The sequence below is a fragment of the Scatophagus argus genome, chromosome 1, assembly GCF_020382885.2.
Source record: "Scatophagus argus isolate fScaArg1 chromosome 1, fScaArg1.pri, whole genome shotgun sequence".
Classification (NCBI taxonomy): Eukaryota; Metazoa; Chordata; class Actinopteri; family Scatophagidae; genus Scatophagus; species Scatophagus argus.
The window spans coordinates 5,701,841-5,719,099 of record NC_058493.1 but is presented as its reverse complement, the minus strand read 5'-3'; the positions used below and the strand labels follow the sequence as shown (position 1 = coordinate 5,719,099).

General features: G+C 40.2%; 2 protein-coding genes across 11 annotated transcripts in view; both read right to left on the bottom strand.

The window, feature by feature from the left end:
- The window catches only part of cep89 (centrosomal protein 89), a 53,471-nt gene extending 45,696 nt beyond the window's left edge, over nucleotides 1–7,775 (bottom strand). For 8 of the 9 annotated variants that reach the window (XR_006844496.1, XR_006844504.1, XM_046401108.1 and 5 more), the window contains exons 1-8: nucleotides 7,481–7,775; nucleotides 6,765–6,871; nucleotides 5,825–5,971; nucleotides 4,798–4,990; nucleotides 3,276–3,327; nucleotides 2,356–2,463; nucleotides 1,191–1,439; nucleotides 83–225 (exon numbers count right to left, since the gene is read on the bottom strand). Coding sequence is in view for 7 of the 9 variants with exons in the window: in XM_046401108.1 (XP_046257064.1) it covers nucleotides 83–225; nucleotides 1,191–1,439; nucleotides 2,356–2,463; nucleotides 3,276–3,327; nucleotides 4,798–4,990; nucleotides 5,825–5,971; nucleotides 6,765–6,871; nucleotides 7,481–7,522 (1,041 nt within the window). In the remaining 2 variants the exon portion in view is untranslated. The remainder of the gene's footprint in view (nucleotides 1–82; nucleotides 226–1,190; nucleotides 1,440–2,355; nucleotides 2,464–3,275; nucleotides 3,328–4,797; nucleotides 4,991–5,824; nucleotides 5,972–6,764; nucleotides 6,872–7,480) is intronic. The other variant, XM_046401195.1, reaches the window with a different exon arrangement.
- Nucleotides 7,776–8,353: 578 nt separating this feature from the next.
- rhpn2 (rhophilin, Rho GTPase binding protein 2) overlaps nucleotides 8,354–17,259 on the bottom strand; it is a 29,353-nt gene continuing 20,447 nt past the window's right edge. Inside the window, exons 9-15 of one of the 2 annotated variants that reach the window (XM_046401916.1) lie at nucleotides 17,087–17,243; nucleotides 14,794–14,913; nucleotides 14,475–14,669; nucleotides 13,994–14,040; nucleotides 12,348–12,494; nucleotides 11,195–11,350; nucleotides 8,354–10,616 (exon numbers count right to left, since the gene is read on the bottom strand). In XM_046401916.1, the coding sequence (XP_046257872.1) occupies nucleotides 10,350–10,616; nucleotides 11,195–11,350; nucleotides 12,348–12,494; nucleotides 13,994–14,040; nucleotides 14,475–14,669; nucleotides 14,794–14,913; nucleotides 17,087–17,243 (1,089 nt within the window). In that variant the 3' untranslated portion in view covers nucleotides 8,354–10,349. Of the gene's footprint in view, nucleotides 10,617–11,194; nucleotides 11,351–12,347; nucleotides 12,495–13,963; nucleotides 14,041–14,474; nucleotides 14,670–14,793; nucleotides 14,914–17,086; nucleotides 17,244–17,259 lie in introns of both variants that reach the window. The other variant, XM_046401827.1, reaches the window with a different exon arrangement.

Below are 17,259 nucleotides of genomic sequence, written 5' to 3'. Positions count from 1 at the left end.
GAGTCAAAAATAAGAACTTCAGCAATATACAAGATAAGATACTGCTCATAAAGCAGAGGTGCTGTCTAGTAGCTTGTCACACCTCCTGTTTGGACAATGGTCTGAAGCAGGTTTGATATCGACTCAGCTCAACATTCAGACGATGAACCGTCATTTTTAGGGCATCATTTTCATCCACCAGCTCCTGGGCATGCTGCCTCAAATTCTGTAGCTCTGCCTGGCTGCCTGTAAGCACATCAGGTTACAAATATTTTTGAGACATAAAGTAATGCCATTATTCTAATACTACACTGGTTAAATAAATGCATGATAGTTAAACATAATGTGGAAGAATAACTTATCAATCTCTAACAAAATACTATACATCACAAACAAGATGTGGCAAAATTAAGTGGTCTTACAATATACAATACAGCAACCATAGTATTTTTTATAGTTTCAGCAAGACAGGACTGCTGTAAACTATGGAAAACCACAGTATATGGCAGAAGTGTAGTCTTTCTTCAACATGGATTGGACTGTCCCTGTGGTCTCCTGGCTGACCCTAAACCCTAACCTTAGGGAGGGAACTGAATTTCACACTTAAGAGTATGATAAAGTACACAAACATTCTGCCCATGTGTAATTCTAGCTTTGATAATGAAACCAATTCAGAGTTATTGTAGCTCTTATTACTGCATTATTCCTCAGACAACCACTCCCCAATCTTTTCCTTTGTATTTCTTCCTTTCACAAACCACACTTCAGCTGTCAGTAATGACGCCTAGCAGCTGCAGCTCCAAAGAAAGTAAACTTAGATATATCCCATTGTATGTCTTGATATATCTTGTTGTGAAGTCCAGTACTTTTCTGATCTATTTCTTCCTGCCCAATAGAAGATCCAGGTGTGTAACAACCAAGGCAACCTGCTACCCATTTAAAGTGCTGTATTTCTCTCTTTTTTCCCTTTCATGTTTCTTTTGCATTCATCTCATCATGCTGACGAGGTGCTGTGGAGCTATCTTTGGCTTCCTCCTTTCACCCTTGGATATGCAACATCTGTTGTGACTCACTGCTGTATTCCCTTTTTGTCTTAATGACTACCTTTAACTTTTTTCTTATTTCCCCTTCTTTTACAGAGTTTATTCTTTCTCTAACTCCTCATTCTCTTTCTGTCCCACTGCATATCTCCAGTGTCTCCTGCACTCTACCTGCAGATGACCTCATGTTTGAAGAGCCTTGTCTGTGACTGATCTCCTGTTCCAGCCGTTGTAGTCTCTCCTCCAGTAACTTTTGTTCATCTACCATCCTTGTGTTCCTCTCTGGCAGGGCTCGCGGTACCTCCCTCTGCCCCTCACTGTACATCTTGCTGGGCTCTGGAGACAGCTGCATGGGGCATTTTGGGTTGTTGGCCTTGCTGGGTCGGCTGTGGTGGCCAGTGATTTGGGAAGGCAGTGTGGCTGAAATAGAGAAGGTAAATGTGTTTAAGGGCACTAATAGATCATTTTCAAAATAGATTGAAGGGTGGACAAGGGGTGACATAATGCATTCCTAAAAAATGTTGTCTGTATGCACATTACTTCAGGGAGTAAACAAGTATCTCATATGGCCATTACACTGAAAAAAGAAATATGTGAAAAGGAATAAGGAAAAAATGAGAGATTAACATTAAGCCCCAACTACTGTTTAAATGTCCCTAGCCATTGTTAGAACGTAGTATGTTACAGCTAACTGATACCAGTGCCTTTTGCATTTGAGGTGAGAGATCTTGTAGCGTGAAAACTCTGAGAAACTCAGAGCATATTCTAGTTAACCTGAAATCCAAGATGCTGTTAAAGCCCTTCTCATTGGGGCTTTAAACCTAAACAGCATGTGACACAGATGCCCTCAAACAAACAACATAATAAATGCTTGCTACTACAGTAAATTAAGCAAAATACATTTTGCTTATACTACATGTTGATTATCTATACCTTACTCTGGTGCAAAGATAGATGTCATGAAAACATGAAAAGGGGAAAGTACTACAGTAGTACAATATAATTAAATAAAACTATAATACAATACTATATTGTGTGATTAGCGTGCAGTGGGTAGCAGTGCAATGAGTCAACAGTGGTGCACAGCTGCTGCACTTATAGATTTGACATTTAAACTGTACTCATAGAGCGGAGCGCTAAGAGTTAGGACTGTGTTGGATGGGGTGGATTACAGCACGAAGAAGGGAAACACAAAGCGGAATAGCTCTTTCTTTTAAGTTTGTTTGAAATATGCAGAGAGATGAACTATGGAAATCAAGTTACCATTTAGCAAATATTCAGCAGAAGAAAAAAAAAATGCCAAAATGATTTGCAGACACGCAACAGCTTTCCTTACAAGACACAGCTTCTTTCAGACTTCCAGGGCTCTTCTGGAGAGAGGATTTTTTCTTGGAGAAGTCACAGCTGACCTCAGGAGATTGGACACTGGTTTGTTCAGTGAAATCTACGAGATAAGAAAAAAAATCATTCCATAATTTAATTAATACAAAGAAGCAGCACTGGTTCCTGAGTGCACCCTTCAAACTATAGTGAGGGCTTTCCATTTTCCCATTCAGGCATGTAGCCAGACATAATTATGGCTGTAATGAAACACTGATTAAATATGAGCTGTATGTTCTCTAAAGGCTTAGTAGTCAAATGTGGTGTAGCCGAGTCTCTCACCATTCTCTTCTTTTATTCTGTATGGAAGACAATTCTAAAATCAATTTGCATGTCATCCTTCATATTTATATTACTAAGCCTCTAAATAGAAATTTGTATATCTTTATCAAATGGGCTCCATTTATTTTTCTGAAATTCAAATCAGGGCGGCACCGTGATGCATTGGTTAACACTGTCGCCTCATAGTAAGAGAGATTTGAATGTAGGTTTGCATGTACCTGGCTGAGTTTCCTACAGGTACTCTTGGTTGCTCTCACAGCCGCAAAAAATTGGACATTAGGTTAGTTGGTTACTGTGGAAATTCAAATCACACTCTAACTAGGAAGTGCAGCAACAATACACCAGCATCACCATCAGTGGTGTTTTGCTGCATGGTTTCCATTGTACATTTGCTACTTCATTTGAGTTTATGCTCACAGTTAACAATTAATACTTACAAGCTACTTTTGTTACTTAATATTTCCAACTACTCTGTCTTGTACTGGTGCCTGCTAAGTGCTAGTGCTGTCTTTTTACAGACTAGCCAACTGACTAGCTGTGTACTGTCTGCTAATAAAAGTGTCCACACAGCTCCCATTAGTGTAAAGTCAGTACCTGGAGAAGGCACTCTTCTGTCAGACATCTGATTTGGCTGGGATGCACTAGTCTGGAAGACAGGCAGGTAAAACAAGCAGATAGACAGTCAGACAGATAATGAGTTAACTCTTTTAAAACAGATTTCCAAAGTCACGCTGTCTGGATCACTTTTATGCAAGGTTAGTTCAGAAACTACTGCATTTAGAGCCATTGTCAAAATGTGGACAGCAAGATCTTGTCAGTGCCTTTACTGTTGTGAATCTTCAGGCACACAAGCAATGCAAATACCTCACAGCGGTGAGATGAGTGAAGTAAAGAGTTGCGTTAAAGTTGAGTTAAAATAGAGGAGCCAAAAGAATGAAATATGTGAAGGCACAACAATGTCAGTGGCTCAGTAACGGTCTATCGCTGTTTACGTCACACCACAATTCTAATGACATTGGCAGTCTAATGACTAGAGGCACTACTATCATATGATTAGAAAAGAAATTATATTCATATACACTGTACAATGAACCTTAATAAATCTAATACAGTCCTGCCGTGAACCCTCCTCTCATGAAGATTGTAATGTTCAGTTTTTTGTTGAAAGTTCTTAGAGAGGCAATTCACCTGTATGCTCATTTGTTGTTGAACTGCATTGGGGTGGACAAAAAAAAATAAGAATAGCTATTAATTTTGGCATGGTGCACCTAATAAACTGCTAGCTGAGTGTACTCATGAACAAGGACTGAAGAATGAATTTCTCACACTAACTCACAAGCTAATGAACGCGGCTGCTGTGCCTGATATTTCTTAAAATTTACTACAGATGTTATGATATAGCCTGCTCACCTTAGACTTTGTCTGGTACAAGAAATAGAAACACCACTATGTGTATATAGAATATAGGTTACCACAGAGTCCAGCTGCCTGGTGAATAAAGCACCCAGCAGTCAGACTCTGTGATATCCAGGAAAGTCAACTGACAGAGGAAATAGAGCCCACTGGGACACTTATAGGTTGCAAGCACAAGGCCGCAGTAAACGGGAACAGAATACAAAATATCCCAGACTCTTGGGATATTTTTCTATATCCCAGTCAGTAACAATATAGATCATGACTCCAAAGTAATAATATCTTTATCCCCTGTACAACTGTGCCCCCAAGTGCATCAAACTGGTATCACAATACCCATACCTCAGAAACATCACAACCTGAAACAAATACAGAAACTATTTGAGAGAGAACAGTGATCCTTCCTCACAAGCACAGGTATTACATTTTTCATGTAAAATCCTCTGTCCTAAAAGTCCTTTAACGGCTCAAGCCACTAAGCAACTCCTGTTGAAGGTAGACTAGTGTGCTAAAAAGCTCTTTGACAGCAGCGGGAAGCATGTTTCTCATTTGCTTTCAGTGATAACACTGGGCCCGCGACCCTGACGGTTAAGCGGTATAGAAAATGAATGAATGAATAAATGACAACACTGGGATTAAAAATCCTACTCTAGTAGGAATGTCATTTACACTTATGCAATTACATCTTCCTGCAGAAACTCACCTTAAGTTTTAATGGCAGGGCGTAGACAGGTTCTGTGATTGAACAATTCTCCTGTCTGTCCAGAGTTTGGTATACATGTTCTTCCCTGTCGTCTTCATTGTCCGCCTCCTCTTCTTTTTCTTCCAGCTCCTCCTCAGAGTGATCAGGGGATGACAGTTGCGGCCTGCTAGCTAAATTCTCTGACCATCTATCTCTAAAGAAGATAAGAAAGTAGTATATCAAAGTAAGATCGGAGCAAATGTTTCAATGTGTGCTTTTTTTCCCCAGAAAAGTTCTATGATATTGTTAAAACCCTAGCAATTACATCTAATTCTTCTCCCCAATAAAAAATTCTGAATTGCGTCAGGGAAGAAGTCTTCTACTTTACTAGAAAACCAGTTCTTATTGTTTGTGCATTAGAGGCTGTAAATTTCCACACCACACTTGTGAACACTGAATATTGGACCAGGATGAATGTCCAAACTATCTGTGATGTCACAAACCATGGTAATAGGCTCCACCTCCTAAAATCTAGTTTTAATTGAGCATAGGGAGACTTTTCGCTTTCAGTAGATGAATGTGAAAACAACTGTCAAGTGTCAAACTCTGGTCATACATCATCCTACACAGTGAAACTTCATTAAATATGTTTTTCTTCTTTTTTCTACAGTTGAACTGTAGAAAAAAGAAGAAAAACATATTTTTTGAGTGGAGAAGGACTTTAAATATGTTGATGGACACTATAAGTATAATCAATATCCTCAAACAAATTTTAGAAGTCACATCCCACATTTTACAGACCCCTCTTTTGTGCTTGCAAATCCCTTTGGTGATGGTCGAATTTCTACTTTGCAAGAGCTCAAAGAATACTTTAACTCTTTTTCTTAAAGTAGGACAAATGTTGTACCATCTTGGCCCATTTTCTTCTGTGACACTCTGGATAAGCACAGTCCTGGGTCAGGTTTAACCTTGGAGTCACCTCTTGAAGTTAGTATCACTTGTCGCAAAGATTGTGATAATACCAATGTATTTGCCAGAAGGTGTTTACCTCGTATAAAGTGCTGTACTGATGTTTGGTTCTGATACGAAGGACTCTGATCGGCCACTCTCAGAAAAAGACCTTGTCCGGGCAGGGGGGATGGCCCATGTCTGTCCAGTGAGTGAAGAAGACAAGATTGCTGCAGCTAAGGCGGATCTGTAGACGGAGTGTAAACATAAGAAATACATGCTGCTTATCACAACAAAACTTCAAGTAATGGGTTATTTTTTATGGTGATATTAATGTGATATATATTTACCAAAGGAACCACCTATCTAAGTATCCCTAAATGGTGCTCATATCACGGTTTCACTTTCACTGTTTGGGATGGAATGGTGGTAGAATGGTTCACTCGACACTGAATGTTTACAATTGACCCATCATGTAACCCTTGGTTTCTAAACCGCAACAATAACCCCAAAAAACAGATCCAGTATACTGAACAAGCAAAAAGAAAAAAGAAAAAAAAACCCTAATCTATCAGTTAGGTTTGTGGCAAAAAAAGAAAAATGTATGATGAGTTTTAAGGTGATGAATAAATCAAGAATGTCAGGAGACAATGACAATGAAGGCTCTTGTAAGATGAGTCCAGAATTAAACTTTTCTACCATCTTTCAGTGGAGGACTGCATGAAGTCAACCATAGGTTGGTGATGTATGGAAGTAAAAGTCCAGGAAATGTACAGGATCTCGGGCAAATGGTTAAACAATCTGTAATTTAGTTAAGATTCTACTAAGGTAACTTGTAGAAAATACTGCCCATCAGTTGTCCAAAGATTTATCCCTGAGAGACAGAACTATACTGTGGGGTAAAACAAGGTAAAGAAGAAGCTGTATTTCTTTCAGGTACAGGTGAAACATTACAAAACTGGTTTAACAGGAACAGTGTCAGATGAAACAGCAAAATGAAAGGATGCCGTCAGATGCAGGTAATGGAGAGTGGCAGGTACCTGGGTCTCTCAGGTGAGGGGTTTGGGCTGCGTGGGGGTGGAGTACGAGGCACAGCAGGCTTGGGAGCAATGGAGGCAGCAGGAATCAAACCATGAACTATATGCTTCTACACAACACACAGAGGAAGGTTAGAATGGAGGTTAGAATCACACAGACATAAAACACATTAATACATAGAATGTTGTTTCTTTGGCAATGGTTGAGGAGGGTTGTCTTTACTCAAACGATTGTTTAAGTAAAGACAAAGAGACTACACACAGAAGGCAGAAGGTGAAGGGTAGAAGGGTTGACTACAGAATCAAAACAGCCTCCCTTGTATTTAGACAACAGTCTTTTACAGCAGTAACGGAGTAGACGTTTTATACCGGCCAAGCAGGTTCAATATTCAGCTGCAATTTAAAGTTATACTTCCAACACCAGCGATGTGTTGATGGACAATAAATCAGTCAGCTGTGCTAACTCGCTGTTTAAATGTTGGTCAGTAAAATCAATACCATACACCACGAGAGGTATAAACGATACAAAACTAGTATAACTAAATGTAATCTTAAACATTTCTGGATTTATATAGCTTTTGCTAACGTTAAGTTACCTAGCGTTGAATTATTTAAGTTACAGTTAGCTTTATAGCTTTTCGTGGCAACTACGCTACTGAATTCATACGTTTAGTGGGCTAGAAATATAGTAATTCTGTCATGGAAAACGTGAAACTTACAAACTCCTTCTCTTTATCCCTCCTGAGGCTGAATTTTAACATAGTGGAGAAGTGGTTCTGACTTCTTTCTTTACTAGCTAACCTAACTATTGTTTCACTTTAGATAAACAGCTTGACTCGTTTCCTCAGCAATTCTTTCAGTCGAATAGTATTAGAAAAGTTAAATTATCACTGTCGAATGTTTCAAATTATCTGTCCTGCTTTGCACTAAAACGATAAAGTTTAAAATATGGAAGCTATATTCAACAGACTGCCTACAGACTCCTTGTATCTAGACGCTTCCCGCAAGAAGGAACCTCGTTACAAAGTTAGTACTGATTGGCTGAAAGGGAGGAAAGGAACCAATCAGTGACCGATATAATTCACCTAGCAACGACGTCCTTGCCGAGCAGCGACCGGGCCAACAGGAGGCGATGACGTTCTATTTGACTAGAATACCATCACCTCTTGCTTCTCAGCAGAAATAGTAATTCTAAATCATTTCTCTCTTTCTTTCTCAATAAAGCAACTACATCATGTATCACGTATACGTATTGATAGGCTACCTTTTAAAGCATACACACATTTAAGCATGAACAGAACGACAGTTTGGGGGATACAAGTATAATCAAATATAACAACACACTGACAAGAACCCAGACAGTGCACACAGACTATGAGTGATATGGGTGAAGGCCTGATTGGTAAAAACTTAATCACATGGTGTTTCTCTTCTGTTTCTATGATGGTGGATTATGGTGTCATGTGATCCGTCCCAGACTCATAACAGTTAAAAACGCCTGAGTGTTGACTTAGTGTGTGTTGGCTCACTGAGGGCTGTGGTCAAACCAGGGAATGAGATATTTGTAACTACAAATACAAAATGTAAAAAAATTGGTTTTGTCCCCATCTTTTATTGAGATTTAAAGATTATACATACAACACAAAGATTTTACCAACAACAAGCATTCACACCACAGTTGCTATGCAGAATAAAATACAGAAAAAAATCAAAGGCAACCTGAAACCCTTAGAAGAACAGGTACAATAATGCTCTACATATACACCAAGGCATTTGGATCACTATGCACTATGAAATGCATGTAAAGATTTGTTAAATCTCTAACGTCAGCTGTGTATGTACACATGCTAGTTAGCACTTATCAATTTTATCAATTACTGCACATTTTTGTTAAATGCTCATTGTGATATTTTCCTTCATGATTTAGCATAGATGGCACTTGAGACACCACACTAGGTAAACAGAGACTGTAAAGAGCGTTATATCTTCTCAGTGTTAATGTTTAAAAACATTTTAAAATACCTTTTCATACTCAACATGTACAAGTATATAAGTTCAAAGGATTAAGCAAGGCTAATAAAATACATTCATCCAAGAAATAAACCAAGAAATCCAACGTGCAAAAATTCACAAGTTAACCATTCACAAACTAGTTCTGAAACCTACAACTTTACAGGTAAATATATATATTTTTGTATTTTTTATTACATAAACAATTTGATTATCAAATGTGTATAGGAATCTACTTTGTAGATAGAGATAGTCCAACACAACAAAGTGTCAGTAAAATGTGGGTGGCTAGGACTGAGACAGGTAGAAAGACATATAGTAGAAACCTGACTGTTGGGTCAACTGGCTGTCTCGTTATACTGCTGGAATGTCATTGGTCTGCCAATATTGTTCCCTTCTGGAGACAAAATAATCCGTAACTACATCAAAATTCACATTAGCATAGAGACACATGCAGCTCGTGCTCTTACGAATGGACAAAGTGCCATACAGCAGCAGCACTGATAACAGAACAGGGTAAGATGAGTCAGGATGGTAAATGGTACATCCTGGCATGTAGGCATTTTGGTCTATGGCGTAACTGGTAAAGGAAGCAATCCTAAAGTAGCAATATTGTGTCCTAGGCATGACACTCAGCAGAGACAATAATCCTCAAAGGCTGTCTAACAAATACAAAAGTGACAATAATACATAACCAAGGTATATATATGTTTTTAGCAGCATGTAGAACATTGCATTCATCAATTCTCACCAGACAAAAAACTGCACAGCACTATGTTTTCCCTCAATCACTATTATACTGCAACAAGGTTCATAACATCTATAAATGTATTTAGAAATAAGTATTTTAAAACCCAAAACTGATCAAAGTCCACTGATTGCAACTAATACCGTGGCACTACTCAAATCCTTCATATATACAGTATGAAACAGACATGTATTGAGGGAACATAGAGAACTGCACAGCTACATCAGCACACAGTGAAACTAACAAGGGACTGTTGAAACCACATTAAAATTATCCCCTTGCAGTCAAGTAGTAACCTACGCTGGGTGTGTTTGTACAGCTTTGTTTTCGTCCTTCAGTTCGTCTGGAGTGTTTCTTCAGGAAAACATACTGAGATGACAGTTTAACTTTAAAGCCTGATTCTGTTTCTTTGTGTGCATATATATATATAGACTGGAATGATAACTGCTGTGTGTTTCCCACAGTGCAGTTGTACTGTGTTGTACACATACTGGCATGGTACGGAATGATTTCTCATTATGTTTGCTGTGCAGTCCAGTTTACTTCAGACACTTAACTGTGCTGCGAAGGCGCCTATGTACCAACAAAGGCACCTATGTACAGTATTTGGCAGAGCCACTTTCCAAGGTAGCCGGAACAAGTTTCATCATTACACTGGTGACATACGGGCTACATACACCACTCCTCAGTATTCCAGTGGTAACACAAGGGTACTGTACCATATCCATAGCAGGTCCAGTATAGGTAAAACACAGTACTGTACACAGTCACACTAGGCTTAATATGCACGCTGCATGCTGGTTTCATATAGCAGAACATTAGCAGCTAGCTCAGTAGAGGGCACTGTCATTGTTGTAGGAGCTGGAGCTGGGGAACGTGGGACAGGGTTTATTCCAGGGAAGGGCACCAGAGTGGTCAGCTGTGGGAAGGCTGAGAGTGCTGGCGCTCTTCAGCTTGTTCTTCAGACCCCAGCTCATGAAGGATGGCTTCTTTGTTACTTTGCGAGACTTGGGATTCTTGTCGTCATCATCATATGCAAGACAAATCATGGAGTAGGTCTTAGGCAGGTTTCCGCAGAAGGTGGCACTCTTGGTAGGCTGGAAAGAGAGAGAGAGTGACATTTAGTGGAAACAGACAGACATTGTTTAATTCAAGAGTGGCTCTGGATGCCTTACAGTCTCAGTCAATATACGGAACCAATAACTTAGCATTTAAGTCACTCATTTTCTCACTGTTTTAACACAGAAGGTAAAAAATATATGGAATCATAAACACACAGTCGTGAAGCAATCATGTCTCATATGAAACAGGCAGAAGAAAAACAAGATACAATATAGAATATAGCACACTGTCCAACTCCTTTAAAAACTGTCGAATTGAAGCAGTCCCCTTCTAACTATCACTTTCTAACAACAATGGGGTTGCATTTTGCAAAACATTGTTTATTCTGTCCCATACATGTGGGTCATATCCAAAGAGCACGTTCTCATTCAAAGCTGTACGGACAGTTTATTTTGGGAGGAAACACTACTTCAGACATGAACTCTGAAACTCTGACAGTGCTCTTTACTCATCTGATACAAAGACCAATTTTTCTGTCACTAGTTTTCAATCAAGGAACCCAGAGAGATGTCTCTTCTCTCTGCCAATAGGAATGGAGGAAAGAGCAGCATACCATTGGAGGGTTGCTGTCCATCATGCTGACCACCTGGATGTCAATTCCCTCCTCGTTAACGTCTTTCAGCAACCGCATCACCTCACCCACACCCAACCATTTGCAGTCTGTGTCGCCCACTGCCACAATGTAGTCGCCCTCTCTTAGACCATCAGCCTGAAGGGAAAACAGGATTTAGAGAGGAGAAGGGGGTCAACTGAAATATCCCAATACTGCAGCACACAGAGTAAATATTAACGGCTGAAGGTTCCGTTGTCAGTTTCACCTGCTTTCCTTCAACGCCCTGGAGGTAGAAGGGATTAGCAGAGAAAACACAAAGGTTTAGTCCCAAACCTTTGACCCAGAGCACATTATTAATAGCTGTGGGACGTCTGTCTTATCAACATGAGCTCAGTTATTTCTGTCTGATAACTTTATCTGTTGTGTTCACCAAAGGCAGGCCAGCAACTCCAATCGCCCAGTTCCAGAATAAATCTTGTTGAATACAGTATTAAAAGTCATAAAGTGTTTGGCCTAGTTAGGCTTGCGTAATACTACTAATCTGTTTCTCTGCATAGCCTGCAGAGCCTCATAAGACTCTGCTCTTTGTCAGCACCACCTAATGAACTGTCAGACTGAAAGGGATTGCAGAGAGTAAATAGTCTCTGATTCTTAATTAAATTAGTAACCCAAATGGCTGTGGAGGGGAGGGAAGGGGAGAGGCATTTAGCTGTCCTTTCATTGTAGACAAAGCTACAGGCTGCTACTTGCTGTCTTGTTGCTGGAACTTAATATTAAGCAACCTGTGCATTTGGCATGTGTTTAAGTTTGACAGAAGACTATTGAACATGGCTCTCTGAAGAGTTCTCTGTGCTGCAAATACTGTTAATTCTGTCTGTTAATTTTTACCTGAACACAATTAAAACCGTCTGTGTGAAACTATGGCTGCCTCTCATCAGCTAGAACATCATAGCTTACCATCGTAAGGCATAAAAAACCATTCTCAAAGGATGATACAGATGGATTTGCATGTGTTATTCCATAAACTACCAAATGTGCACTGTGATGGAATACCCATCTAGATAACAGGTCAAGCTTCTAAAGGCCAGCTGGCTGCAAAAATAGAAGATAAATCTTCCCTTCAGGCAAAGGTAAAAAATATAGTTTAACTCACAGCAGCTGAGCAGAGGGGGTCCAACGAAACCACCTGGACTGGAGTGTCTCCTTTCAGGGTGAAGCCCAGGTCTCTGTCTTCTGCATGAAGTCGTATTGTCCGTGGGGCTGTCCACCGCTGCTTGGCTGAGAAGACTGATAGAGGGCCCTGAGTGGGGACATTGCGGGTAAACTGTGGTAAATATGGCTGTAGGTTTACTCAGAGGACTCAAAAGAAAAATATCCTCTCGTCCAAGGAGAATATATAACATAAAATCTCTTCTCATAAGCTCTATCTATCCTCTATCCTCATAAGCTAGTCCCAGTCGACATCTTTGATCTGTTAGAACATCAGTACACACCTATACTTTATACAAACTCAGGGGGTATGTGAAAGTCATGCGGCCATATCAAAATGATATTTCTGTCTTACACCTGCTTCCCAGATCTCTGAGATGAGTGCGTGCGTTTCCCAGATTTGCACTCTAAATAGGCCAGTCACATTTCACTTTGATAGGCACCTAACCTTTCATTCAAACAAAGTGAGTCATAAGAAAAACATTCTCAAAATACTTTACTTTACAAAATACTTTAATTACTCATGTTTACTTGATTGTTGAGCTACAGATGTACGACACTGTGGGGCTACAGCTGCATGACACAACTATGGCTGCGTTTAACAGTTATTTTAATTGTCAATTAATTCTAAATAATAAATGAATCTTTTAACATATAAAACATTAGTCACTTCTCCGTTGATCAGATCAACTTATCGTTGAATCATTTCGACACTTGCCATAACTAATTACACACGTCAAACACTCTCTCCCATTAATACACTGCTTATCTGGTGGGAAAATCTCTCCTGCAGAAAATCCTGTCAGTATGTAGCAAAAGCTCATGCTTGTCAATCTAGTCCTTGAGCTACCACAGTACTGATTGGACGGGGAGATTGTGCTGGATTTAATTGTTTACACTCTCACTTCTCTGTGGAACTGTGGTAAATAATCGAAGCCTTGTCACTGGGGCTGTTGATGAGTGCCCAGGTGGAGTTGTACCTGAGGTACTTATTCACAGAATCCCCTCACACTTGTTGTCTGGGAACATCAGCTGTATCCCTTGACCTCCTCGCCAGTTAATTCATCACAAGGTTTTTCGTCTTCAAACTGAAGTCTGACTATTATAGTAACCTTGCTAGACGAAAGAAATAAATCCCAACTCAGTGTCTCTTTCAGAGGAGGTGAACAGAAGATTTCAGAGGCAAAAGGATGCTTGTGCCCCCTCCTTGCCACCACGCAGACAACCAAGCCAGGATCAGAGCACCTCTGCCCATGGTTAGTGTTAGTTTTGCTTTCTTTTTTCTTTTTTTTTTGCTTTGGATGAATGTCCAGGAGGCTTTGGAAACAAGACAGGACTTGACTACTGGTCCAATGTACCAAAGCTTCCAGGAGACTCACCCTCGGTTGGCTACATTCAGAAACAACAAAAAAATAAACTCTGGGCGTTAAAAGAAACAAGTACACTTCCAAGGTTTTTAAAACACAAATCCAGAGCCATTTCTTTGTCACTTGATGAAAAAACCAACCAACATGTGAAAAAAACAGCAATGTGAGTGGAAAATATTAGTAACCCACATACCAGCCTTTGGAAGAAGTCTGTGACTTTCACCTTTGTGGTAGCAGGAACCTCCATCTCTGCTTTGTGCTCTGTTTTAGCTATTGGAAAGAAAGGGGGAAAACAATGCTGTCATTCTACAGTGTTTACTGTCACAACCACATTTCAAATGTCACCCGGTAGAGAGGCAGGCAGGGAGTCAGCAGTGCAAACATTACATCATCTGTACCTGGACATAAATGTAACTTATCACATCTGATTGCAGTAGGCGTGGTACACAACGCAGCAGCCTTTTTATGAACCGTTTCCTGGGAGACAAACCTCGCAAAGCAACACACTGCTCCTTCTTGACATTTGGGTCATTTGTGAAATGTTTGTTGTGGTGACACTAAGGTGACTGCTTAGGTTCTATGTCAACCACAGAAGAGTAGCTGTCATCAACGCTCAATACTATTCTAATCCTATCTTTGACTTTCTTCTTTTGGGAACAGAATATTTCCATCGCTATGGTTTTGTTTTCTCTTGAAAGACTCACAGATGATGTCTGGGGCCTCCGTGTAGTCAGTAAACTGTTCCTCATTTTCGTGTTCACTGTACTTGTTGAGTGAGCGCTGGTGGCTGGCTTTTAAAATCTCCTGCAGCACCTCCAGCTTGTTCAAGTGGGGGCACAAGCCGCAGATCCTCAGAGCCTCCTCGTGGCCTGCGATGGCCCGACGAATGTGTGCTTTGCCTGGGGCGACAAGGGAACATTAGCCATAAGACAAGATGAGGAGAAGCGCATAAGGGCGAAGAACAGGGAGAGTCAGGTGTGGTGTTTGCCTTCCGCTGTGCTCAGCCAATCTGCTCACTCTTACCGATGCGTTCACGTTCATCTTTCTTTTTCAGGATGTCCAGAGGTGTGCGTCCCTCAGGAAGGCGGTCATAGACCTGTGACAAGGTTTTCTCCAGCTGGTCCTCATCATCACTGGGACTCACTGAACACACAGAATGTTATGAGTGTGGAAACAAATGGCTAACATCTGGCACATCAATGGCACAATGCCATGATTGTTTTGATTATAGGAAGTAGACAGCAGCGATGGGCATGAATACATACATTTTTTTTTAATATAATGAATATAGAAGTAAACTAACCCTGTTCTATTTTAAAAGTTCAGACAGTGAGGTCTATGAATATCTGCACAGGTCCCTAAATAATAGATATGGGCACCTGATGTCATATCACTTTCAAAATAGGGATCAGTTTCGAAGAATTTTGACAAAATAAACTAAATGATAGTGAAGTGAAAGAGATGTAATGTTAAATTTGCTTATTATAGAACAACTAGTTTGATGATTATTATCACTTGTGCAACAAGCACAAGAAGAAAACAGCAGAGACAGATCAGACAGAGACAATGTAGCTGACAGTGTGTTGTGAGGCCACCAGGGCAGAGAAGATTAGTCAGCTCACCACAGAAATGGTGACTGGAGATATGCTTTCATTAAGCTTTGTGGAATACAGTAAACAACAACCACAAGAGCGGAGGAGCTGTAACGTTATGAGAAACCAGGGGTGAAATTGAGGGCTGTTCTGCAAAGTGCTGACAAGGTAGCTAATGGCTACAACTCAGAATGGTGTTTAAGATGAGTCACTATGCCTCACCTTAACCATTACCCACATTTAGGTTTGGACGTTGTTTGTTTCACATGTACAATGTGTGTACTCAAATAAAGAAGTGACTGTCCATCCTTCATCTCCCCATTCACCACATTTAGCAAAAGAACTTTCTCGGCTTCCCCTGAATAGTCCACTTCATAGAGACAGTATAAAGTGTTTATTTAGCATTGTTTGTAGTTCGTCGGTTTACAACCGCAGTGTTCATTCTGTTCCATTCCTCTCTCTGCAGTCTTGTGGTTAATTGCTCTATTCTCCTCTGTCACAGAGGAATCTGTTAATGAGCTGCCAGACTCAAAGCTGCTTCGCTCTGTTGTTCCTCTAATCAGTCCTGTCCCATTCATTGCACTGGGTTAACTGTGACTGTCCACCTTAAATCCTCATCTAATCTGCTGCATTCTGTTTAATTTTGGTTTTCATTTAATTTCTCTTCAGCTGCTAAATGTTAATGCATAGATGTAGGAAATTCTGAATTGAAGTATAGGGCTGTAAACAAATGAATCATCTGTTAACTAAACATATTATGAGATATGTGATGATAATATTATTTTTGACATCTATAAAGTGTTAGCAAAAACAAAAGCCACCAAGAGCTAAAGCGGTATGATATAAAATTTGCAACAGCACTACTCGAGGGTTTCTGTTTACTCACTACTCCCCTTCTTTCTCTCTCTCAGTCGCTCTCTCAGCATTAAAAGGCTACATAACTATAATCCCCCAGCAGTCTACAGTACATCCACTCGATTTCACTCACTCCAACCACTGTTCCTCCACTCTCACTCTGTCTGTCCTACCACCGAGCTGGAAACTTAGCCTCTCTTTAGCATGGGGCGTGTGTGTGTGTGTGTGTAGCTCTAAATAGCCGTTATGTAATAACACTGTGGCTGGCTGTGGTTCAATCCAGCCATCTGACATTGCCAACCCAGTGGCCCATACAGCACTTTAAGAGAAGGATCAGGTTTTCCAGAGTGCTCAGAATCAGGCAGCTAAAGTCTTACAGCACCAATCCCAGAACTGTTTTACACCTCCACAGTCAACAGCCAGGCTAATACCATAGGAAAAGAAGACTAAAAGTTGTACAGTAGATGTTTGGTTGGAGTGAATAAAACTTTGCTGACATAAATTGCACTGAGGGACAATATTTGGTTTGTGTTTCTGCTCCAATTCTAGAATTATAAAACTTTATGTTTACAGTATGTCAATGGAAAGACACACCTGTCTCCATTTGGTAGGTAAGGCAATACTGTGTTGGGTGCAGTATACACTACATGCAAATGACAATGCATTTTAAACAAATCTCCTGCTCTGACAGAAGTGCTGATCACTGCAATATAATGTAAATTTAGAATTACTAGCAAATAATAGCTACAAGGTTTTTAGTTCTTTCATTTTTGCTTTCTCTGATTCAAAAGTTCAACCTTGCTTCATCATCTTTTACACTTCAAATCTACTTGTAAATTATTAAGGTCTCTATAAACTATTTTTCTTACATTGATGGTCCAGCAGCGCTGAGGCTACAAAGAAGTGTGCCATGGAGCGGTAGTGGTTGGTTTTGACTTGCGACATGGTGGACCAGAACAGCGGGACATTGTCTTTAATTGGCGTCTGGATCATGGACTGGTGGACTTGGTCGTAGATTTCTGAGACCTGGCAGGAAAAAGGG